The sequence below is a fragment of the Antechinus flavipes genome, chromosome 1 (genome assembly GCF_016432865.1).
Source record: "Antechinus flavipes isolate AdamAnt ecotype Samford, QLD, Australia chromosome 1, AdamAnt_v2, whole genome shotgun sequence".
Lineage (NCBI taxonomy): Eukaryota > Metazoa > Chordata > Mammalia > Dasyuromorphia > Dasyuridae > Antechinus > Antechinus flavipes.
Window position 1 is genome coordinate 676,866,167 of NC_067398.1, and position 26,757 is coordinate 676,892,923.

The 26,757-nt window shown below is 34.7% G+C and overlaps 1 protein-coding gene across 1 annotated transcript in view; it reads right to left on the reverse strand.

Moving 5' to 3' along the window:
* The window catches only part of GNA11 (G protein subunit alpha 11), a 73,985-nt gene that overhangs the window by 32,058 nt on the left and 15,170 nt on the right, over window positions 1-26,757 (reverse strand). Inside the window, exon 2 of the mRNA XM_051972405.1 lies at window positions 2,132-2,316. Within this exon, the coding sequence (XP_051828365.1) occupies window positions 2,132-2,316 (185 nt within the window). The remainder of the gene's footprint in view (window positions 1-2,131; window positions 2,317-26,757) is intronic.

Sequence of the window (26,757 nt, forward strand, 5' to 3'; positions counted from 1 at the left end):
CTGCCCAGTCATACAACTAGTTAAATGTTCATGACTGGATTCAAGGTCAGGTTTTCCTGATTCTAAGTCCAACATGACAACAATAACAAATATTTGTGGAGTACTTATTGTATGCCAGCCAAGTATGCTAAAGACATCATAATCTTCATTAGATCCTCACAATATTTCTAGGAAGAAACTGCTAATCTCTCTACCAGAGATGAAGAAACTGAAGCACATAGTGGTTAATTGACTGGCCCAAGGTCACACAGCTAGTAAGTACCTGAAATAACATTTGAAATCAAATTTCCCCAGACTCCAGGCTGCCCCATCCAGCTTCCTTTCCCAAAAATTCTGTGATTCTCTATAGCCTTATGTATAAAATTGTGTTTCATCTTTATTTCACTCCCCCTTTTTTTCACTTCTATAAGTTTTAGAATATGCATAATTATTGGTACAATGCATGCATTTAACTTATAGATTAAATATATAAAATATTGGACCAGATAGTTGCTGAAATCCCTTCGAATTTATATTTTCACATTAGTCATCTTACTTTTTCCATGTTAAAGATCCCCAGCTTCTCCAAATCCCCTAATCCTCTGGCTATCCTCCTTGAGGTATACTCCAACTTGATCAAATCTCTTCCTAAAACGTGGTGCCCAAAACTCTCACTTGCCCTCCTTCTGGATTTTAGATTACATTTAATGCAGCCTAAAATGGAATTAGCTTTTTGATACTGTTGGCTCACTAGGATTTTAATTCTGATAGAAGGAGGGCTGAGAGCATAAAGCCTACATGCCTTGAGACAGGATATCAAACACCCTAAGGACATTGCAAAGTTAGGTGTCTGACATCAGGATCTCTTTGGAATTTGCTCAAAAACCAGCCTAAACTCACCCTCTTTACTGTGCTTTGAGAGGTTCTTTTTCTTCATGACCCATTAGTAGCTGTCCAAAAGTCAACCTATGATGTTTCATTTCCCTTCTTCAATAGTCCAGACTAGACAAACAAATCTCCAAAAGTTTCGTAGGTAAACCAGGCAAAATGAACAGAAGCTTGAGACAGTAAACTCATCTCACTGAGATTAAGGCAACAAGAACAATATTCCTAGGACAAAACTGAATTCAATTTAAGAGAAGTTCTATGCTCTGCTTAAAATCCCTAATCTAATGCCTGAATACAGTTGCAGGGAGGGAGAGGAGAGTCAATGATTTTATTTAGGGGATTATAATTACAATTTTGGTCTGCATTAGAGGAGGAAGGACCAAAAGTTATGACATATCTGAAATCTAGCTTATTGGCATTTCCAAATCCTAAAGTGAATTAGATTAATTTAAACCATATTTGTACAAAAAAATCATTCCTCTTATGCCAAGCTTCAGCCCACAGCAAATTTTTGTGGCTGAGTTATAAGCCCTTGAAAACATATCAATAAAAACAGCAAGAGCATACCCTCAAATATAGCTGTACAACTGAGTGTCGCTATGGGCCTTACAGGCAGCTTCCAGCATCTGTTTGAAAATAGCTGTGGGTTCCAGTTAGATACCAAAGAAATCTGTCAACTAACTCAAGAGAACTCTGCATACCCAATGGCTCATCATGTTGGAAGAAAACAAGATTGCTAGACACCAGCACTGTAAGCTGGCTTCATTAAGAACCAGCTAAATAATTTACTTTTTAAGAGGCAGCTTTGGAGCTTCCTAACATTCCTACCCTCTAAAAACTAATCCAATAAGCCACAGTCATGAGAGGTAGGTCATGGGCCAACTGTGATTTTCTGCAGGTCTTCCAACATCCCACAAGCAGTTGGCCTCCAACCCTCAGTCTTTTGTCTACATTTCCAGGCCTAGAGGTTTGCTTAACAACAGAAATGGCATTTCTCTAGCCCTCCTTATGCCCTCATGTCATGGGCCTGAGCTCATACTGGGGACCTTTAACTTGCATGTGATGGGTGTCGCTACAAGCCCTGGCAAAGGCTGCTCATCTCTGTAACCTATTCTTACAGGGAGGAAATCAAATCACCAGGAAACCAGGACACTGAAAAACCTCAAAACATTCTCTTCACAATTCCATTCCCCCAAACCCAGGTACAAAGAGAACATTCAACAACGGAGTTACTGAAGGAGAGAACTGCCTGGTCTCCGCTCACCTTGTTCTGCTCATACTTGTAAAGAATCTTCAGGGTCTCCATGGCCCTGATCATGGACTGCATGGCAGTGAAGATGTTCTGGTAGACCAACTTGGTGAAGCCCCTCTTGTCTTCTTCAGAGTAGCCTGAACCATGGATTATCCTCATTTGTTTAATAAATGTACTTTTTCCACTTTCTCCGGTACCTAAAAGGGGGGAAGAGGGGCATGGGAATTAGATAAGAACATATAAACAGTTTATGATGATGCTGTATTGAGGGGAAAAAATATGCCACCTGCTTTCCCTATTAAATAATTTGAGTAAGATTCCTAGTTGACTTCTGTGGGCTTCTCTTTCTAATCAAAGAAATAGCAAGAAGTTCTTTCAAGAAAAAATGTGCTGTTTACCCCAAAGGCCAAGATAGTTCTGGTATTCAAACCTGATATCATGTTACAGTAAATTTTCATAGACATCAAAAAATATATAATCTTTCTTTCTCTCCCCCCCACAACCTTAATAGACATGACCCTATTAATACAACCCAATAAAATACCATATGTTAAATTTCTAGTGAAGTAAATACCAAAATTGCAATCCCTAATGTGTGAGTAGTAACCTAAGGAACTGTTCCTTATGAAATATCAACCACCTTGAAAAAGGCCATGATTGGCAACTGGATTTAAAATTCTAGTTTATTCTTGCTTGCCTAAGAATAAAGAATATATTTTCTAACTTATCTGTGCTGTTTGCCAGGACCAATTATTTCTAGACTTTTGTTGATTTCTATTCAAGAGAAACCAGAGAAGACTCCAAATGACAAAGGAAAGAAGTCAAATTGCAAAAGTGAGCCACCTGATCTTTTTTAGTAGCTCTGGGGAAATGCCAAGGAATATGGAGGTAAGGGAGAGGGGAAGGCAAAAAAATGAATCCATCAAGAATTAAATGTAGGGATCATCTGTGGATATACCTTACCTATACTTTCTGATGCCTTGGACCAAAGATATCAAAAGATTTCTGTACCATCAATATCTCTTATCACTATCAAATAGATGGCCAACAATTCCACATAACAACAAACGCCACATAGATATGTTCTGAAGTCACAAACCTAAACATCTGTTTAAACAAAGAATGTACATGCTTACTAACAAGGCATACCCTCTCAAATATCAATTGCTCTTCCATATCATTCTCCTTTTAGAATCTTAAGAGGTGGCCTTAATAGCCAATTAGATCCTTATTTTAATGGTTTAACAATAATAAAAAAGATCAGAGAAAAAAGGCTTTACACAAGCTGGGTCACCCCTCATGCTTTCCAATTCCTTGTCAGATGTTCTCCCCACTTCACTGCATCCAGCAATGTGAGGTCTAGTCCAACCTGTACCTGAGCAACAATTGCCCTTTTAACACCACCCCAAAGTTGTCATTCGGCCTGTGCTTGGAGACTTCCCGGCTTGAAGTTGGAGAACTCATCCCACTTTTTCATAACTAAGTGGAAGGAAGCTTATCCTAACATCAAGCACAAGTTTCCTGCCTACAACTTCCACCCAGTGCTCCTTGCTCTGCTCTCTGCGACCAAGCGTATTAAATCTGATCCTTCTCACAAGAGAGCCTTTCCCTAGAAGATGGTCATCATGATCTTCCACCATATTTCTCTTCTTCAGCTAAATATCCCTGTTTCCTCAAACTAAGTCTCATATGGCTGGACTTTGAGGCATTTCATCACACTGGCTATTCAACTCTGGACAATGCCCAGCTTGTTGGTATCCTTCCTAAAATGCATTTAAAACACTTAAATGAACTCCAGATGTAGTCTGATAAGAGCAGTGGCACTATCATTTCTTCATCCTGGGATCTCATGCTTCTCTAAAAGCAGACTAAAATTAAAATTAGCATTCGTTCCTGACAGCCATTTCAAAGTTGATTCAAATGTTATCATCCTATCAGATTCATACGCTGCTTTAAAGTTTGCAAAGCAATTTTTATAAATTATTGCATGTGAACTTTACTACAAACCTTTTGAGGCATATATTCCAAGTGATTATTGGATCCTCTTACAGAAAGTCAAAGGCTCAGAAAGCCTAAATTACTCACTTATGATCACACAAATATGTGTATCAGAAGTAGGATTTGAATGCACATCTTCCCATTTTCCTTCCTATGGATATTTTGTATATGTATGTGTGTGTGTGTGTGTGTGTGTATATGTGTGTGTGTGTGTGTGTGTGTGTGTGTGTGTGTGTGTATTGCCTCCTCCCCCTCAAAATAATGTAATTTCCCTAAGAGTATGCTTAGGAAAATTAAGAGTATGCTTCACTTCTGTCTCTTTATTCATAATACACCCAGCATAGTGTAGCAGATAAAGCATCAGTTCTGGAGTCAGAAGGAGCTTATATGACTAAGGGCAAGTCATTTAATCCAAAGTACCTCAAAAATGCAGCAAAACTTACTAAACTGTGTGCACCCTATAACCTAATGATACCACTACTAAGCCTATGCCACAAAGAGAAGAGGAAAAAACCTATGTAGAAACATATTCATGGAAGCTTTGTTGTGGTGGGGAAAAACTGGAAATTAAGGGATTGACCATGAATTTGGCACATGAATGTAGAGCACTATGGTGCCATAAGAAATTAAAGACTTGTATGAACTGATACAGAATAAACTTAAAAGAACAATGAGAAGAATTTATACAACAATAATATTATAAAAAGAAACGAGTTGGAAACAAATATTTAAGAACTCTGATCAATGAATGTGATAACCAATCATAAATTCCAGAAGTTAGAGGAAAAGCATGATGTCCATCTCCTAAAAGGGAAGCAAAGAACTAAGAGGTAAAAGAATAAGACTTATAAGAATGTTATAAGAATAAAAATTACATTTCTGAATGTAATATTTGGTTTTGCTTGAAAAAGTTTTGGTTTTAAAATAGTAGCAGCCACGGCCAGGGTCATATATAAGTGTTTCTTTTCTTTCTTTCTTTTTTCCCCAATGAGAAGTAGGAGAAAGAATTGCTTTTTCATGGGAGAAAAGAAAATTTAATTTTAAAAAATTTACACATAGCTTAATAAATGCTTATTGATTTGATTCCTAAATCCAAATCTGGTATCCAATCCATTTTGCTTCTATAAATATTGAATTTATAGTCCAATAAAAATCCTTGAATCTTTTACAAACTTTTATCTATCTAAATGTGTTTCTTCTATTTTGCTCTTTGATTATTTCTCAAATCCAAGTATAAGATCTCACATTTGTTCCTTTTGAGTTTTGTTGTCTTAGATTCAGCCAATTTTCTAATCTGTCAAGATCTTTTGGGATACTAAGTGTCATTGAATATATTAGGTATTCTTCCCAATTCCAGGTCATCTCTGCTATGCATATTGTTTCTGCATTTATTCAAGCCACTGATAAAAATGTTAAATAGGTCCAAGTACAGATCATCCTAACAGCATTCAATTGGATACTTTCTGTTTTTATTACTTTTTTCTTTTCCTTTTTTTGTACTTAATGGTATTTTATTTTTTCTAATTATATATAAAGTTAGTTTTCAACATTCATTTTTGCAAGATTCTGAGTTGCAAATTTTTTCTTTCCCTTTTTCCCCACTCTTTCCCAAGACAGCAAACAATCTATGTTTTGATTGTATTCAGACTCCATAGTTCTTTCTCTGATTGTGAATGGCATTTTCCATCACAAGTCTTTTGCAACTGTTTTGGGACACTACTTTGCTGAGAAGAGCTAATTCTATCATAATTGATCATTGCATAATGTGTGTGTGTGTGTGTGTGTGTGTGTGTGTGTGTGTGTGTGTGTGTATTAACATATGAGTCTTTTCCCCTTTTTTATGATCTTTTTGGAATATAGATTTAGTAGTAGTATTACTGCTAGACCAAAGGTTATGCACATTTTATAGCCCTTTTGGCATAGATTCAAATTGTTCTCCAGAACTACTCCAGATCAATTCACAACCAGAGGCCTTCTTACAAGATGATATCAATTCACTGACTATTCTTTGGATCGCACCACTCAACTTATTTTTGAGCCCAATTAATTATATATTGCCTTCACAACTTGAAAGGCTCTGGGAAATATCTTGCTAAATATAAATAAAAAATATGCATACAGCATTTCCTTGGTCTACCAGTTTAGTAACTTAATCAAAAAGGAAATAAAACTGATCTGCTCTTGATGATTACCAACTTTTTTTTCCAAATGTTCACTAATTATCTCCTTAATAATATTGTTTTCTTTCTTTTTTTATTCCATTTTTTTTAAAAGAAAAATTTAAAAATAATATCATTCTATAGTTTACACGATGACCATAAGAGCATAAAGGAAAAATAAAATAAGACGTATCTGAAGGACAAAAGAATTCTAACCAAACTAATATTCAAAAAAAGAAAATGTAAATCAAAGATTTAAAAATGAAATCTATCTCCCTCCTCTCAAAAAAATCAATCAACATTTATTAAGTATTTTGTATATGCCAAATAACACTGTGCTAATCTCTAAGCATATAAATATCTAGAATTGAGGAACAAGATCAAGATCACAAGCCTACAATTTGTAGGAGTTAGAATTTTTATCATAATTATGTGTTGCAGGAGTCAAAAGGGCTAGAGTCACAAAGATTTGAATTCAAATCTGACCTTAGACACTGAGCAATTCACTTAACCTGTTTGCCTCAGATTTTGTAAAATGGGAAAAATAATAATAGTATCTCCCTCACAGTGCTGTTGTAGGATCAAATGAGATAATACTTATAAGTAATCATTTAGGAATCTCTCAATCTCAATTTCTTCCTCTATAGAAACAGAAATTCTAATATTACTCCTCCCTAAGGTAATTGTGAAGAAAGTGCTCTGCAAAATGTAAAGAACTACAGAAATGTAAGTTGTTATGTATTAATACTATTTTTGGCAATAGTCCTTTCTGGAAAATCCCATTTTATGAAAACCTTTTAATGCTAATGCTAACCTTTAATGTTAAGTCAAAAAGAAAAATTTTAACTATACTGAAAAATATGCTTTCTTCTTCATCCTATCTCCATCCAAACTTCTGAAAGTCACCTTACCACAACACCTCAACAGTCCTGGTTCTCCTCCAATCTTTTGCTACATCTTAGTCCTTCTAATAGGGCTCCTACATTTCTCATGCCAAACTTCCTCCTGGTTGTACGGCCATGAAGAGAGGCTAATTTTTTCATTTCGACTTCATAGGACCAATGCCTGCATGAGGTCAAAGATGATCTTGAACATCTTTGTCTTTGCCTCCTTCAACAGATGCCCTGCATTCACAGTCTGTCTGGATTCATTTCTCAATGGTTCTGACCGCGTCATTACATCTCCACTCTAACTCTAGAGGCAAGTCTTTTCTTATTATTTCCTCCTATTCCAAAGAAAAAAGTAGGAGCAGATTGAGAGATTGTTAAAATACTCAATTCAATTGTAATTATATGTTATCTGTGCCCAGTGGTAAAAATGAAAATGAGGACATTAGTATCAAGAAGTAAGAGTGAAAACAGCAGCATTATGAACATGGGCCCTCCCTGCACAGGATTCAAGGTGGGCAACAAAAAAATGCAAATAGCATCAATAACAACAGACATGGGAGTGGGAGGAAGAGAAGAGAGATGGGAAGCAATTTGATCTATGAGATGGGAAGCAATCTGATCTATAATCTAATACATGAAAGTCTCAATCTGGATTAAAAAGAGGAACCGAATATTTTATTTGGCTATAAATTCACTGTACCCTAAATAACAAAAATCAAGGCTGCTTCAGTTCCAATTATCCCGATGCCTATTGGATGACAAATGTTAACAAAGCCTTGAACCTTCTAAGGTTCTTCTTCTAAGATAGAACAAAAAAATTTGCCTTTCTGTTAATACATACAAGCACAAAAGACAAGACTACTCCACAATGGACTTTACAAATTGTGTAACATCTAAAGAAAGCAACAAATGACAGCATAGAGGGAGACAATATTGTCATGTAGAAATACTACATAGTGAATTACTCAAAACATCCTAACTTTCTAGTCATTAGTTATGAGCAAGTTGCAACTTACTTTGGACAAATCATTTCTATTCCTTGGGCCTCAGTTTCCTCATCTGTAACACAGAGATAATAAGCTTTTGCCTAACTCCATCACAAAGTTGTGATGAGGATTAAATAGAATGGAGAAGAGAGCTTAAGATAATAAATTGCTTTGAAAATATCAGCTTTTGCAATATTCACTTCCCCCCCTTTTTCTTTTTTTTTTCCTCTCATGGTTTTCCCTTTTGTTCTGATTCTGTCTTCTAACATGATTCATAAGGAAATTTGTTTTTTGGAAAATTAATGTACATTTATAACCAAAAAATCATCATCATCATCAACATAATCAGCTTTGTAAGCTATTCAAATAGCAAAGTTGTTCCCAGGAAGGCCAAATCTTTAAAAAAAAAAAAAAAAAAAAAAAAGGATTAACAGAATTAATAGCTTAAAAAAAACATGCAGCCAAACTATCATTAGTTAGCAAATAACTACTCATATTTTTTTTAATAACTTTTTATTGATAGAACTCATGCAGGGTAATTTTTTACAACATTATCCCTTGCATTCACTTCTGTTCCGATTTTTCCCCTCCCTCCCTCCACCCCCTCCCCCAGATGGCAAGCAGTCCTTTTCATGTTGAATAAGTTACAGTATATTCTAGATACAATATACGTGTGCAGAACCGAACAGTTTTCTTGTTGCACAGGGAGAATTGAATTCAGAAGGTATAAATAATCCGGGAAGAAAAACAAAAATGCAAGCAGTTTATATTCATCTCCCAGTGTTCTTTCTTTGGGTGTAGCTGCTTCTGCCCATCTTTGATCAATTGAAACTGAATTAGCTCTCTTTATCGAAGAGATCCATTTCCATCAGAATACATCCTCAAACAGTATCATTGTTGAGGTATATAATGATCTCCTGGTTCTGCTCATTTCACTTAGCATCAATAACTACTCATATTTATGAAATGTTCAAAAGCTTACAAAGTCATGGCTTCAATAATCTAGCTCAAAAGTTTTAAGATTCAAATGGGAAATCACGAAAAACTACTACTTACAAGAAAATGGCTGATGTTGTGATGCTAAATAATATACAACAATACAAGTACATTGCATTTTGGGACATTTTCACATCTATGACATCATTTGATCCCTGTTAACAGCTCCATAGAAAGGGCAAATGTTAATCTTCCCAGTTAACATATAAGTGGGAATGGGTCAGAATTAATACCTGCAGCTTCTGTATGCTTTTTGCTCAACTACTTTTTAAATTCTATTTCAAAAAATCTGAAGGATTCATTGGCTTTGTATCCCATGAGACAGATGACCCAACTTTTTACAAAGCATCTTGATGGACTTATAAATCAGGAAGACCCGACTTTGAATTCTACCTCAGACTCTGTCTCAGCTGTATCACTTTGCCCATACACTTAAGTCTTTTTCAGTCTCCATTTCTTCAACTTTAAATGAGCAGAATAACAAAGGCATCCACCTCACAGAGCTGTTGCAATGATCAAATGAGATCACATGCAGCATGCTTTGAAACTTTAAAACATGATTTAATGCTAGCTATTACTATCATGAAATATAATCAAGATAGTTAATTCATGTGACTATCTTCTATGCAATATGGATAAGCTCTCTCTATCCTCATTTTACTAAGAGCTGGGATTGATAGTATCTTCAGGTGGTAAACCAAAATTAGATACTTCATACAATCATGATTCCCAAGGACTTCCACCTTCTACCTCCTGACTGAGAGTTTATAGACTACTACATAGGATGAGGCACACATTTGCTGGACACTACCAATGTGGGGATTTGTTTTGCTCCCCTCCAAATTCGCAGGGGTGAGAGAGTAGGAGAAACATATATCATAAGTCATAGGATGAATGAGTTGAGAGTTTTCAGATGCCACTTAATCTAACCCTTCATTTTTGAAAAGAAATTAATGTTCAAAATTAGAAAATGACTTGATCAAAATCCCATAGCAAATTAATGGGAGTAGAAACATTGCTATTCACAATCCAGGGCTTTGCCAATTATACCATGCCATATTTAGTCTTATGTGTCCATATTCTTGACTAGTAAACACAATGTTTCTTCACAAAAAATTAAGTGTTTGGGGAAAAGAACCTACGAAGTTTGATATATAAAGGATAAAGTCTGTGGGACCACTGGAATATCCAAAGAGACATAATTAAAGTAGATCAAACCTTTTTTTTTCCCCCAGAAGAAGGTTGAAGGTTAAAACCACCTAAATACATATGACTTCATAAAAGGATAATCAAAAAATCATGGGAAAAAAATTGTTTCTGTAAGAAAAAATGGAAAAGGAACCAAAGAAAAATGTGATGCAGCAACAAAAAATTTGTGGGGAAATAAAGACCCAAAGCATGAACAGTAGCAATAACAAAAAGCCAAGCAATAAGAAAGGTTTAGAAATCTACGAATGCCTCAGAGAAGGGAAAAAAATGTAAGTGAAACAATGAACAAATGCCTAAAAGCTGCAGAACTTAGTTCTAGAAATAATCTGGATGCAACCTTGACTTCTGGAGGCTTTTCGTCTTATAAACTATACTCAGAAAAATTTAGACTTTTCCCTAAATCTTATGCTTCCCCACCTTGCTTATCCAGTTTACTATAGCTGTAATAACTGCCTCAATGTCTCCAAATATTTTTGCCTGTTGATACCCTACCTATTCTTCAAGGACGTATGGTAAGGATGTATGGTATCCCTTACACTATACTATAATTAAACTATACATTCATTCATTCGTACTATTATGAAAGTACTATGAAATACTGAAATTGAATTGAACAACCTGTACTCAGTGGTGAGGAAGACAAAAGAAAATGATAGATTATAGTCCTCATAGAACTCACAGTACCAAATCATCACTCAGAAGGGCAGAAAACCATAGGTATAAGCAATAAAAGTGAGAATTAATCTTTCTAGATCAACACAAATCTTCCAACTGAATTACTAAGGTAGTTGATAAAAAGGATACAAATATGTAGTAAATGAAAATAATAATCAGAAGAAAGAGAATGTGAACTCAAAGGGACACATAATGTTCAATCCTTCATGTATTAATAAAAATAAGTAAATGCTGGAGGAAATACAATTTTAAAGGTTATAGAAGGATCAATTGTGATGACAGTAAAAAAAGAAAAGTCCTTATTGCTGCCAAAGGAATGTCGTGAAGAAAACATCAAAAACTGACCCATATGCATATTTTTTAATTTCTATATTATCTTTGGAAATAATTTTTGGCTAAATCCTTTTCAGGACAAAGCCCAATGAGGTACTTTCTTCTCTTTTCATGGTGTCATCCATCCCTTTAATAATATCTTTCTCCTTACTATAGCTACCTGATTAGTCTGCTAAATTCTATGAATCTAACCTGCCAGTCAACGATACAACCAGGCCTCATGACATAACACTTCAATGGATTCTTCTAAACTCCTTTCCCTGGTCCTTTCCCTGGTAACCCTATTGTTTTCCCTAATCTATTTTATATTTGCCACTCCTGTGTCTACTTCTTCATTTTGTCAACCTCTTTCTCTAAATAAATCTACCTTTTAGCAAAGAAAAAAAAAAAAAAAAAGAAAAGAAAAGAAAAAGAAAATCTATCTTAGAAGAAGAAAACGGGTAGGTTTTCAAAATGATGTTCTACAACAAAAAACACCTTTACAGAAATAATTAATTGAAGGGCTCCAAGAATAAAATATTTTCCTGTATTTATAATAAAAAATAAAACATAAAACACAACCACATTTCATTGAGCAACATATCACCTTAATGGTGTTTCTATCAAGTTTTTTTTAAAAACACATAATGATATTATGTCTAAAACCAAGAGCAAACTTTTTATGTAATGGAGAAAAGTTTATTGGTCTTTCTAATAGAATTAGAATTAGAATTCTAATAGAATTAGAGTTAATTCAAAGATGCTCCCCAACATTGCTACTATGTAAGATAGAACTAGAAATGCTACCTATGGCAATAAGAAAAAATCAAGAGAATATAAACACAAGCAAAGAGTAAATAGTGGGTTGTTGGGTTGTTTTTTTTTTTTTTTTTTAACAGATTATATGATAGTCTATCTAGACAACCATATAGAATCACCTAAAAAGGTATCTGAAGCAAATTAGTAATGTTGCAGGACATAAAATACACAGATCAGCATTTTCATATATTACCATCAAAACACAGAAAAAGAAATCAGAATAAGAAACACAATTTGTAATAATTATAGGATGTATAAAATACTTGACAATTCATCTACCAAGAAACACCCAGGAACTATATGAATTCAACCACAAAATACACTTTCCAAGAATAAAGGCAAACTCAAGTAAGTTTGAGAAATATTCACTGCTCATTTGTGGTCATGTCATGATGATAAAAATTGAAAATACTGCCAAAATAAATTTATTTATTTATTGTCATACCAATTAAGTTTACCAAAGCTTATTATGGAACTAGGGGGAAAAAATTACAAATTTACCAGGAGGAACAAAACAGTCAAGAATCTCAAGGGAAACAGTAGGAAAAAGTGGGAAAAGGGAGTGGGTGGGGTGGGTTGCAGTACCAGATACTACAAAGCAATAAATCATGAAAACAATTGAGTAATAGAAAGAAAGAGTTGAGCAGAAGAACAGATAAGGTACAACATACAAAAGCCAATAAACACAGTAGCCTACTGTTCAATAATCCCAAACACCCACATTCTATTATTCAATAAAAACTGCTGGGAAATGCATTCTTTCTCAGAGGGGTATGCCCCACTTCTCATGAGAATAAAAGGTTGCATCCTTCAATCTCTTTCAATAAAATATCACAGACTTTGAAATTGAGTCTGGGGTCTTGTTTCTAACACACACCTACTAGATACAAAAAACAAGATAAGTAACTGGGGCAGCTAGGTGGTGCAGTGGATAGAGCACCAGCCCTGAAGTCAGAAGGACCTGAGTTCAAATCAGCCCTTAGACAACACTTAACACTTCCTGGGCTATGTGACCCTGGGCAAGTCACTTAACCCCAATTGCCTCAGCAAAAACAACAACAACAACAACAACAACAACAAAAAAAAAAAAATGCTGGAAAAGCTGAAAAGTAATCTGATTAAAAAGTAGGTATAAAACAAACAGCATATATCAAGATATATAACTTGGATGTGAGAATAAAAAGTAAGTCAGTGATATAAGAACCAAATTTAGTGGCACAAAGAAAAAATTACCTTTTGGATATATGGACAGAGGAAGAAATGATATCCACACAAAGGACAGAGACAATCATATGAGACAAAACGGACAATTTTGATTATACACTATTTAAAAGTTTTTGCACAAACAAAATCAAGACAATTAAAATTGGGAGAGAACAAATCACCAGCCAAAATGGCAAAGTAGAAGAAAGTAGCACAGCCAAAATCTCTCCCACCAACTATACCTCAGAGATCTAGAAAAAGCATTAGATCAAGTACTAATTGGGAAATCCAGGGGAAAAAAAAATCAGCGACTCATTTTTCCCAGTCTAGGTTTATCAGCATAGTGAGATAGAGAAATCTGCAGACACTGAGGACAAAATCTAGTTAGAAAAGAACAAGCTTTCATTTAGCCTTTCCAGACTGAAGAAGGGGCTGCCCAGGATTGGGCACTAAACTCCCAGAAAGGAAGCAAATTTTGTGTAGGGAATAGCTGTTGTTGACTCTCCAGTGCTGGGTCACAGATCCAGTGCACTCTGAAGAGAGGACTCACCAATACATGAGTGGCAATAATATAGCTAATTTAGAAAGAGCTAAAAGCTATTTGAAAGGTGAATAAATTACATAGAACTTAGTTGTGAAAAAATTAATTTAGCAAACATTTGCTGAATAAATGGTCCAAGACTAGGGTCCCAGGCCTTGTATGAAGCAAAGAGCAAGAAGCAAAGACTCTGGGTCTATGAACCAGAGAGGAGCCTGGAGTCTCACATAAAGTGTCCTTAGGCTGTGGCCTGAAGCCCACAGGTTTCATAACTAGGCCAGAAGCCCAGACTAAAGTAGAACTAGCATTTCTATCACTAGGAAACCATAGAGCTTTCCAGCTGACTGGCCTTACCTGAGTCTAGAAACAATCTAATGGAGTTCTAAAGAAGAACAAGCTCCAAATTTAGATTAAGAATTTCCAGAGCTTAAACTAGAAAGTCGCACCCTGCACTGAAAACTAGTAGCATAACGTTCCATCCTAAGCTATCTCTGACCTCCTGGAATAATACAGACTAAATTGTCCAAAAAAACAGCAGCGATAACTGAGAGAACACAACATGGAACAAAGTAAAATCCAGACATTCACTCCAGAACTGAGTAGAACCTTACCCTAACATGAAGTCTAAATTCAGGAAGTAAAGCTAGAAAAATAAGAAAACACACACAAAAAAGAACCTCCCCAATAAAAAGCTGTTAATGATGACAAGGATGCCTGAAGAAAAACTCAAAAAAACCCAATGACTAAAAGATCTGCCAGCAAAGGCTCAAGGGAAAAAAAAAAACACACACACACAACAGTATGGACTTCCTAGAAATGAAAGTTATAGAAGAATTGGAAAGGGAATAAGATCTCAGGACAAGAAGTACAAAACTTTACCCAGGCAACAGATTCCTTGAAAATTCTAACAGACCAAACAGTTTAAGTATTTGAAAATAATAAAAGATAAATTATGTTATCTCAAATGAAAACAAGTGACTGGAAAACAGATCAAAGAAAGATAACTTAAGAATCACTAGACTACTTGAAAGTTAGGGCCAAAAAAGGAAAAGAGGGAGCAGGAATAAATGTCATATTCCCCCCCAAAAAAAAATCATAAAACTGTCCAAACCTTTGAGAATAAGAGCTAAAACTGAAAATAGAAAGAATGCACTAGTATCTCCTGAAATCCCCAAAACAATCTGGCAAAAATTCAGTGTTTTCAAGTCAAATAAAAAATGAAATAGAAGCCTATATAAGCATTCCTGATGAGATATCAGAATTTCATAGAAACTTTGAAATACACAGTATCGAAACAGTAAATATGATCAAGCAATTATATGGGGACTAAACAAAAATGAACTGTTTATAGTTTAATCTGGGAAGATAACACGTCCCCTCAGAAACATGTATCATCATCAGACATCACAAAGGAAATCTAAGACAATCTGGAAATGTTCTTTTTGATTTATGACCTCAAAGGGAAAGGGAAAAGAAATATACTAGGCACAGGAAACAGAGAGGAAGGTTTAGAAGTTACCACATAAAATTTGGATGCATAAGTAAACAACTATATAGAGTGCTCCAAAAGTCTTAGCGCATTTTTCAATTTTAATGTCTTCAAAACTGCACTAAGACTTTTGGAACACCTTTTACAAATAAGGAAGTGAAGGAGGAGAGGAAGGGGAGTAAAAAAAAAAAAAATGGAAGAAGAGGAGGAGGAAGAGGAAGACACACCTGAAATTCACTTTGATCTATTAAGGGAGGTATATGTACATCTATTTTGGTATGGCTACATACACATATGCATAAATACATGTGTGTATGAATATGAATGACATGGCCAATATAGGAATTAATTTTTCTTGATTTTGCGCATTTGTTACAAGGGTTTTGTTTTTCTTTTTCAAAGAGGGAAAGGGAATAAAGAGAGAATGAAGATGTATTTTCCCCTATCTGAAAAAATAAAATCAAGATTTTTTTTTTTTAAAGAAGGAGTAGGCTTAACGTGGTTGAAATTAGAAAAAATAGGTAACTAAGAGAAAAAAAATCTTTGCAGCAAGTTTCTCCAATAAAAATCTTAAGATATGCAAGGAATTGATTCAAATGTATAAATCAAGAGTTATTCCCAATAGATAAAAGATGATACATACAAGTAGTTTTCAAAGGAAAAATAACTTAACTACTAAAGTTATATAAAAATACTCCACATCAGTAATAATTGCAGAAATGCAAAGTGAAATAACTGAAATTCTACATCACACCTATCAGACTGGCAAAATTGACAGAAAATAACAAATATTGGAGAGGCTTTAGGAAAACAAGCAGATTAATGCACAGCTAGAGCAGCTGTGAATTGGTCCAGCTATTCTGGAAAGCAATTTGGAACAATGCCCCAAAAAATTGCTAAATTGTTCATTTATTTAACAAAGAAATACTGCTAGGCCTAGACCCCTAGAAAATAAATAAATGAAGAGAAATGGACCCATGTGTACAAAAATAATCATAGCAGCTCTTTTTATAGTGGTAAAGAATAGGAAACAAAAGGAGTACCCATCAAGTAGGGAAGTACTGAACAAATAGTGGTAATGTTATGAACATCATTGTGCCATAAGAAATGATGAAAGATGGGTCTCAAGAAAAACCTGGAAAGATCTGTACAAACACCAAGCAGAATGAAGTGAGAAGAAATAGGAAAACAATTTCTATAACATCAAAGAATTTTGAAAGACTCTAGAACTGATTAAATGCAATAACCAACCCTACACATGTGTGGACAGAAAAGTAATGGACTCAAAATAAGAAATTATCTGGCTAATGTGGGAATTTGATTTACTTGACTTGAAAATTTCATGCGAGGGTTTTTTTGGTTAATGAAATAGAAAGTTTTTTAATTGAAAACAAACATCTCCCACTAATTCTTTGATCTATCTCCCAACTCTAGACATTTTCACGCCCAGAATGCTCTTCCTCATCTCAATTCTTAATTTCTCTGGTTTCCTTCAATTTTAAAACTAAAATCCCACCTTTTACAGAAAATCTTTTTTGAACCCTCTTAATGGTAGTGTCTTCCTTTGCAATTTCTAATTTGTGTGTGTGTGTAGCTTAACTGTACACATTTGTTTGCATGTTGTCTCTGATAAAGCTCTTATATCCAAGATCTGTCAGGAATTGATTCAAATTTATAAGCGTGAGCATTCCCCTATTAGGAATAATCAAACACTATGAATAGGCAGTTTTTAAAGGAAGATATTTAAACTATCAACAATAATATGAAAAAATGTTCATCACAAATAATTAGAGAGGTCAAGTTTTTTTTTTAAAGGAATACTGCAATTGTTGGAAGGGCTACAAGGAAATATGCACACTGATGAACTGGTAGTGCCATTCTGGAAAGCTATTTGGAACTATATTCCCAAAGTCACTAAACTGTATATAAATATTCTTTAAACCCATTGATAGCCTACCAGACTTATAACCCAAAAAGATTAAAATATTTAGAGCAGCTTTTTTTTTGGTAGTAAAAAAAAAACAAAACTGAAAAATAAGGTAATGTCCATCTTCTGGGGATTATCTAAACAAATTACAATAAATGCAATGTATGAAGATAATATGTTAATATTATGTAACCATAAGGAATTATAAAGTTTCAGAAAAAAATTGAGACTTGTACGAACCAATAATGAGTGAAAGGGTGCAAAATCAAGAAAACATTTTATAGATTATTCATATTGTAAAGAAAAACAAGCTTGAATGACTTGATCAACACAATGAGCAGCCATAATTCCAGAGTACTCATAACAGAGCACATCTCCAACCTCCTAACAGAGACATGAGGTGATAGATGACTTTAGGTTAGGAATGAGACATACAATTTTGGACAAAATCAAGGCAGGAATTTGCTTTGCTTAACTATGAATTATTGTTATGAGTTTTCTTCTTTGCTACTCAATGGAATGGAAGAGATATGCTAGTTAATTTTTAAAACAGTAGTTTATTTTTTAAATTATATAATATTCCTTGAAATATTTAAGAGCCAATTGTTAATACCAAGCACTTATATAGTGCTTTATGGTTTTCACAATACTTCCTTAGGAAGATAACAAAAAAAATATTTATTTTAGCTTTTTAAAGTTCGCAAAGCATTTTACATGTTATCTCAATAGATGCTTACCACAATCTTGTGAGCTAGGTGCTATTATTGTCCCCATTTTATAGATAAGAAAACTGACTGACAGAGATTGTCTTCCTCAAGATCCGAGGCTACCAGGATTCTACCAGGCTAGATAAAGCAGGATCCTGATTCCAAGTCTAAAGCTCTAAAGTGAAGAGATTTGTCCATGGCCACACTGGAACATTACCAGGGGCTAAAAACATAACCATGGGCTCCTGATTCCCAGTTTCAAGCTCTATTCATTTTTCATGACACTCTAGTTTCCTGATTTCAAACGCTCTCCAGTTCAATTTTCTCTAGCATTTTGCCTCCTAAAACAAGGCCAATGGAAAAAAAAGTAGTATTAGAATGAAGCATGCTAGTAACAAAGTTCTATTAAGGTGAAAATATGGCTTGGGACTTTGGGTTTCTAAAATTCAAAATCGAATTTCAATTTTCAAAAATTCATCAAAATCAAGAAACATTTATTAAGTGCCTCTGTGCCAGGCATTGTGTTAAATAAATCCTTGGAGATTCAAGAGGCAAGAGTCCCTGCCCTCAAGGAACTTATTTAAAGAGATGACAACAAGCAAACAAACATATATGTACAAGCTATATGCAAGATAAATAGGAAATAACAGATATAAGGCACAAGGTTGAGTAAGGCTTCCAATAAAAGATGGGATTTTAATAAGAACTCTTTAAGTTCTTTAAGATGATATACATCATCACATTATAAAGTTATAAACACCTAATCTGGGAGGAATCCTTCATATCATCACACTAAAAAAACCATTAAGTTTAAAAAAAAAAAAAGCTACACAATTTTCACCATTTCTGTTGCTATACTTGGCTAATTGAAAAGAGACAACCCAGTTCAAACTCTAAAGCACTACTGTGCAAGACTATGAAGTGATAATTATGTCGAATAGTTACAGTCATACTTCGAGTTTCTGCATTTGTAAAATGGGGGTAGGGGGTGGAATCTATTCATCAAAGGGATTTCATGAAGATAAAAAAAAAAAATACATTTGGAGCTCATTAGAAGAAAAGTCCAATTAAAAAATTTTAAGTTATCATTTTAATGAAATATACTGACAAATATAACTAGAAAAAGCAAAACCTGATACATTTTAATAGGCTCAGATTCCTTAGGATAAAGCAATTCCATAAAGCTCAGCAGCCATCTCAGCTCTATTCCATACTAGTTAGGCAAGTCATTGCTCTATGGGCTTCAGTTTTCTCTTCTATAAAATAGAAGCAATGAACTTAATTTAAGATTCCCTTTAGGAATCTACTGGAAGTAGTTAATAAAATGTTCATACCCTGTATTAATCATCTACTATCTTCTAGGTACTATGCTAAGCGCTTTACAAATATCTTATTTGCTTCTCATAATAAACCTTATCTCCATTAAGTACTGGGGAAGACTGAAGCAGACAGCAGCTAAGTGACTTGCCTAGAGTCACCCCTTAGTAAGAGTCTGAGATAGATCTTTACTCAGGTCTTACTAGCTCCAGGTCTAGGGCTCTACCAACTGCAGCATCCACCTACACCAATCCAGAGACTCCATTGAAGAGTATATGCCTAAGAAGCCCCAAGTGACAACATCAGAAAATCCCATATACATCAAAATATTGAGAGCAGACCTTTGCTTAGTGGCAAAGAACCAGATAAAAAAAGATGTCCATCAATAGGAGAATGGCTAAAGAAAATGTAGTAATTCAGTATTACTATTCAGTAGAAAACAATATGATGAATAGAGAGGAGGAAAAGATGTATATGAAATGATACAAAATGAAACAGAAGCAAGAAAACAATATATCTTATGACTATCACAATGTAAATGGAAACAACAAAACAATCAACATCAAATGTAAAAAATTAGAATGAATAAGAAACCTAGCCCTAAAGAAGAGTCAAGAAAAAACACCTATCCTGCTTCTTGAAAGAAATCAGGGACACTGGATGGAGGATACTGCATATAATATTAGACTTTTTGGTATGTTATAAATTTTGAAAAACCTTTTTTTCTTGTCTTCCTCTTTCTGAAAAAAAAGTTTTACTGTAAGGAATGGCCATCTGGAAAGGGGGTGGGGAAAGGTCCACTGAAGAAAGAAATAGAGGTGATGTTAAAAATCAAAAAATGTCAATAACACTTTACTTTAAAAATAAAAATTCCATCCATTGTTAAATATTTATCAGCAATGAGCCTAAAGTCATCTGATCCACACTCTCTTATCTTCTTCTTTTTTTTTTTTTTTTTTTTTTTGTAATAAATTTTATTTTATTTAATAATAACTTCGCATTGACAGAATCCATGCCAGGATAATTTCTACACGACATTATCCCTTGCAATCACTTATGTTTCGTTTTTTCCCCTCCCTCCCTTCTCCCCCCCCCCCCCCAGGATGGCAAGCAGTCCTATATATGCTAAACATGTTGCAGTATATCCTAGATACAATACATATTTGCAGAACCAAACAGTTCTCTTGTTGCACAGGGAGAATTGGATTCAGAAGGTAAAAATAACTCGGGAAGAAAATCAAAAATGCAAATAGTTCACATTCATTTCCCAGTATTCCTTCTTTGGGTGTAGCTGTTTCTGTCCATCATTTCTCCAATGAAACTCAGTTAAGTCTCTTTGTCAGAGAAATCCACTTCCATCAGAATACATCCTCATACAATATCGTTGTCGAAGTGTATAATGATCTCCTGGTTCTGCTCATCTCACTTAGCATCAGTCCATGTAGGTCTCTCCAAGCCTCTCTGTATTCATCCTGCTGGTCATTCCTTACAGAGCAATAATATTCCATAACATTCATATACCACAATTTACCCAGCCATTCTCCAATTGATGGGCATCCATTCATTTTCCAGTTTCTAGCCACTACAAACAGGGCTGCTACAAACATTTTGGCACATACAGGTCCCCTTCCCTTTTTTAGTATCTCTTTGGGGTATAAGCCCAATAGAAACACTGCTGGATCAAAGGGTATGCACAGTTTGATAACTTTTTGGGCATAATTCCAGATCGCTCTCCAGAATGGCTGGATTCGTTCACACTCTCTTATCTTCAAGCAAAAGAATATACTTCATCTGAGATGGAGAGCTTTAAATAAATAAATAAATAAATCTCTTCCCAAGGAAAGAAATATAAAACAGGATCACAGATTTAAAGTTGGAAGAGTTTTGTGAAGTTGTCTGTCTAACCCAACCCTGTGATTTTACAGTCAAGAGGACTGAGGCCCAGAAAAAGGAAGCAGCCTGCCCCAGATCACACAGATAGATGTGGCCAACCTGAGAACTGAGTTCTCTGACTCCAAATGCATCATTTTGTTCCATTGTATCTCCTAGCCTCATTTCTCTCATTCCCAGATTTTACAGTAGGATAACTGAGGCCCTAAATTTAAGTCAGTTGTCCCAAATGGAGACTCCAAGTGAACAGAGTGCCCTCTGACACAAAGCTGTGTCAGGCCCTCAGAGAGCTGACAGTTATGGTGCAGCTTCCCCCATAACAAAACCTAAATGGCTGAAGTTCATCCAATCTCTGCTTAAAGATCTACAGTGACCAGGAACTTGCTCCCTCCCAAGGAAATCATTTCTTTGACAGGCTCTGAATACTCAAAAATGTGTTCTAATATCAACTGAGACTTCTGCCTGCAACTTACACATATAAAAGTCCTACTGATGCCCTCTGGAACCAAGCAAAACAAATATAACCTTTCTCTCCCGTATAGGCCCTTCTGTCATTGAAGACTGAAACCACATCCCCCCAAGTTCTCTCTTCTAAGTTCTCTCTCTCCCCAGTTCTTTCAGTCTACACATGGCATGGTCCTGAATCCCCTCATCAGATTCATCTACCACCTTACATAGTTATTATCATCTACCCCCTCATTTCACTATATATAAGTTGGTATATTATTTGTGCTATCTATATATTCTATGAGACCTGCATATTACTCAGTATGTAAAAAATCCATTTTATCTTTTTTGAAATTAACTTCTATATAGTACTTTATATTTACAAAAGACTTTCACATTATCTCATTTGACATGAGACAGACTAATGTAGGAAAAAACTGGGTTGCAAATCAAGATACCTGTACTCTAGTGCTAGCTGAACTACTGATTGACTACATGGCTGGAGCAAATAATTTTTTTAAAGATAAGAAAAATGACTGTGAATTGGTCCAACTATTGTGGAAAGTAATTTGGAATGAAGCTAAAATGACACTCCCCTTTGAAGCCAAGTTCTCGCTAAAAAGCATATACTCCCCAAATCAATGACAAGAAAATCCTACATAACCCCATAAAGTCTCTCTAGCACTTTTTCATGACAGCAAAAAAATAGGAAATAAAGTCATTTCAAGAATGATTGTTGGCTTAAAAAGTGAATATGAAGAATTCAAAGAAAGGTAAGATTTATATGAAGTATTATAAAATGAAATAAGGAAAACAATATATGAGACTACAAAAATAAAAACAAAACTCTGATAATAAACATTGCTTAACTACAGTGATTAAAGCTGGCCCCAAAAAGAACTGATAAGGGTATGCCTTCTTTGAAGAATACTACGTTCACCATCAGACTCAGATGATAACTTGTTTGGTTTCACATAATTTTTCTCCCCACACCACATATATATTGTTATTGATTCCTGTTTATAAGGGGCAGTTAACTGGATAAAGGAGCGGAGAAATATGTTTAGAAATGGATATATGAAAACAGAAAACATTATTTTTTAATGAATGGATTGGTCTGGGTGATGTTTAAGTTCCTCTTAAATATGACATTAAAAAGATCTAAGACTCCTTCTAAATATTCTCACAACAATCCTACTATGCAGGTAGTACAATTATCATTATCTACATTTCACAGAAGGCAAAAATCACTTCTCCAAGGTTAAATATCTAAAAATTTTGCCAAACAAGGACTTGAACCAAGATATTCTGACTAAAAATCATGGCTCTCTCCACTACAACAAACTGCCTTCATTATGTCCCATCTTACAAGAATAACTGCATTGATAGCAGGGATTCATATCACTTGAACTAGAAAAGTACTACAAATGCTCAATACAGTGTTATATATTATCTGGGCACTCACTAAGTGTTTAAGGAAGAGGAGTAGATTATATTTCTAATGAAATCCAAAAGCTGGGATAGACAAAAGCCTACTCTGTTTTCCATATTCTTACTCTTAAAAGTTAATTTCTTTCAGTAAAACCATAGAATTTCTGAAGAAATCGAGAAATTCAAAGAACCTTCACTTCCGAGTCCAAATAGAAAAAAGCTAGCTAACCAGGAGGAATTAATAAGTCAAAGCCTGGAGCTCCTGGTAAACACCTTCCTTGCTGTTACAAGAGAAAATGGGAGGAGCAGGAAGGGTGGAGGCAGAGGAAAGTCTAAAGGACACTAAACTAACTGTACAATGTGTTTTAGTAGCCTCATACAGCTTTGTGGGGCAGGGTCCTTTATTTTTGTGTTCCTTACTAAGACTAGCATTGAGCCATGTACATAGTAAACAACAATGAATTAAATTAAAATTACTATTGATTTACTATTGAAATAGCATATGAATTACATTTGACATATATTACCCTTTTTCTAAAACAGAGATTGCTTCTATAGTTCTAATCCTTAAAAATAAGAAATAAAATTGCCAATCCCAAAACTGGCAGGGACTTTAAAGATCATCCGGTCCCATTCCAACTGAAGCAGGAATCTCTTCCTTCAGAGCCCCCAAAACTTCCCTACTTGAATTTCTCCAGTGATGGGAAGTTTACTACCACACAATATGACCCACTGCTCTGCTGTTTTAACTTCAACTATTTGGAAATTCTTTAACTTTCTCTCCCACATTGAAAGCCTATTAAATTAGAGGTGAGAGGAAAGAAGGATAACCAAAGACAGAGATGAAACTATGGTATTTGCATAAGGGGGCCAGCTATAGAAAGATAGTTAAGCTGAAACACTTAATATTTGAGAGGAAGTAACAAAAGATAAAAGACTAAAAACAGGTTGAAACCAGATTGGAAGACCGTGAGCATTAGGTTGAAGTTTGGACTTTATCCTGAAAGTAATAGGAAGTCCCTCAGAGATGGCTAAACAAAGAAGGATGTTATGAAGCCTAAATTTTATTTAACAAGACAATCTGGAAGAATTAATATCTACCAGGTTGAATTTTCTCAATGATATCAGCTCACAAGTCTAACATTTCTAAACAATGGAATGTTTAAGCCTATGACATCGAAAAAGGGCCGGGGCTTTCATCCATTTTTCAAGTTAACAGAACCTAGAATATTCAGATGTCACAAATATACTCTTTCACAATGCTATTTTATTTTATTACCTTCTGGGAATCTTCTGCATCCTCTTATTTGGGACTATTCTTTTTTTCCCCCAATAGTATTTTATTTTCCCAAATCCATATAAAAATAGTTTTTCATTTCTATGAAATGAAACTTTCATTTTCGTAGTTTGTGTTATGAATTTTACTCCCTCCCTTACCTCCCCATTCCTCAAGACAGCAAGCAATCTAATATGGGTTAAATATGTGCTATCCTTTTAAACATATTTCCATATTTTTCAGGCTGTACATAAAAAAATCAGACCAAAAGGAGAGGAAAAACACAAGAAAAGAAAAAAAACAAAAAAGGTAAAAATAGTATGTTTCAATCCATATTCAGTATCCACAGTTCTCCCTCTGGATGCAGATAGCATTCTCTATCCAAAGTCTATTGGAATTGTCTTACATCAATGTATTGCTGAGAAGAGCTATATTTACTATGGCTAATCATCCATACAAAGTACCTGTTACTATGTACAATGTTCTCCTGGTTCTACTCACTTCATTCAGCATCAGTTCATGTAAATCTTTCAAGACTTTTCTCTAATTAGCCTGATCAGCATTTCTTTTAAAACAGTAATATTCCATTACATTTATGTACCATAACTTATTCAACCCAACTGATGGACATCCACTCAATTTCTAGTTTCTTCCATTACAAAAAGACCTACCACAAACATTTTTGCACATGTGGCTCCTTTCCCCTTTTTTATGATCTCTTTGGGACATAGACCCAGTAGTGAGACTGCTGGATCAAAGGTATGCAAAGTTTTATAGGTTTGGGCATAGTTTCAAATTGTTTTCCAGAAAGGTTGGATCGTTTCACAACTGTAGCAATACTGTATCACTGATCTAGTTTTCCTACATCCCCTCCAACATTTATCATCTTTTCCTGTCATCTTGACCAACCTGAGAGGTGTGAGGTGGTTATCTCAGATTTGTATTAATTTGCACTTCTCTAACAGTGACTTAGAGCATTCTTTTTATATGACTAGAAAATGACTTTAATTTATCTAAAAATTGTTCATATTCTCTGACCATTTATCAATTGAGGAATGACTTGCATTTTTATAAAATTGAGTCAATTCTCTACATATTTTAGAAATGAGGCCTTTATCAGAAACACTGGCTAAAAAAAATTTTTTTCCTAGCTTTCTGCTTCCCTTCTAATCTTGGCTGCATTACTTTGTGCAAAACTTTTTTAACTTAATGTAACCAAAATTATCTATTTTGCATTTCATAATGTTTTCTAATTCTTTGACCACAAATTCCTCTATTCTCCACAAATCCAACAGGCTGACCATCTCTTCCTCTCCAAATTTGCTTATATATCATCCTTTATGTCTATCATGAACCCATGTCAACCTTTCTTGATACAGAGTGTCAGATGCAGACCAATGCCTAGTTTCTGCCATTTTCCAATTTTCCTAGCAATTTTTGAAAAATATTAAGTTCTTATCCCAAAAGCTAGAGTCTTTGGGTTTATCAAATACTAGACTACAATAGTCATTGACTACCGTACTTTGTATACTTAACCTATTCCACTGATTGACTATTCTACTTCTTAGCTAGTACCAAATGGTTTTGATGACCACTACTCTTAGAATATTGTTTTAGGTCAGACATGGCTAGGCCACCTTCCTTTGCATTTTTTTCCCCATTAATCCTCTTGATATTCTTGACCTTTTTTTCTTCCTGATGAATTCTGATATATTTTCTAGCTCAATAAAGCAATTTTTTTTGGCAGTTTGATTTAAGTAGAATTGTTTTTTTATTATATTAGCTCAGCCCACCCATGAGCAATCAATATTTTTTCAACTGTTTAGATCTAATTTTGTTTCAAAAATGTTTTGCAAATTGTATTCATACCTAGCTTTATCTTGGCAGGTAGATTCCCAAATTATTTTAAATTGTTTACAGTTATTTCCCTTTCTATCTCTTGCTGCTGGGCTTTGTCAGTAACATAAAGAAATGTTGATGACTTATGTGAGTTTATTTTATATCCAGCAACTTTGCTAAAGTTGCTAACTGTTTCTGATAGTTTTTTAGTCGATTCTCTAGGATTCTGTATCATCATATCATTACCTACTCTAATTCCCTTAATTTCTCTTTCTTGTTGCTAAAGATAAACATTTCTAGCACAATGTTAAACAATAGTGGTAATAATGGGTAACCTTGTTTCATCCGTGATCTTACTGTGAATGCTTCTAGCTTATCTCCACTATATATAATGCTTGCTGCTGGGTTTAGATAGATGCTACAAATCATTTATTCCTATGCTCTCCAGTGTTTTGCTTTGTTTTTAATTTTTATGAGCAATCCCAAGAAAATAAAATCTTTTGTCAGTAATCTGTCAATCACTAAGAAAT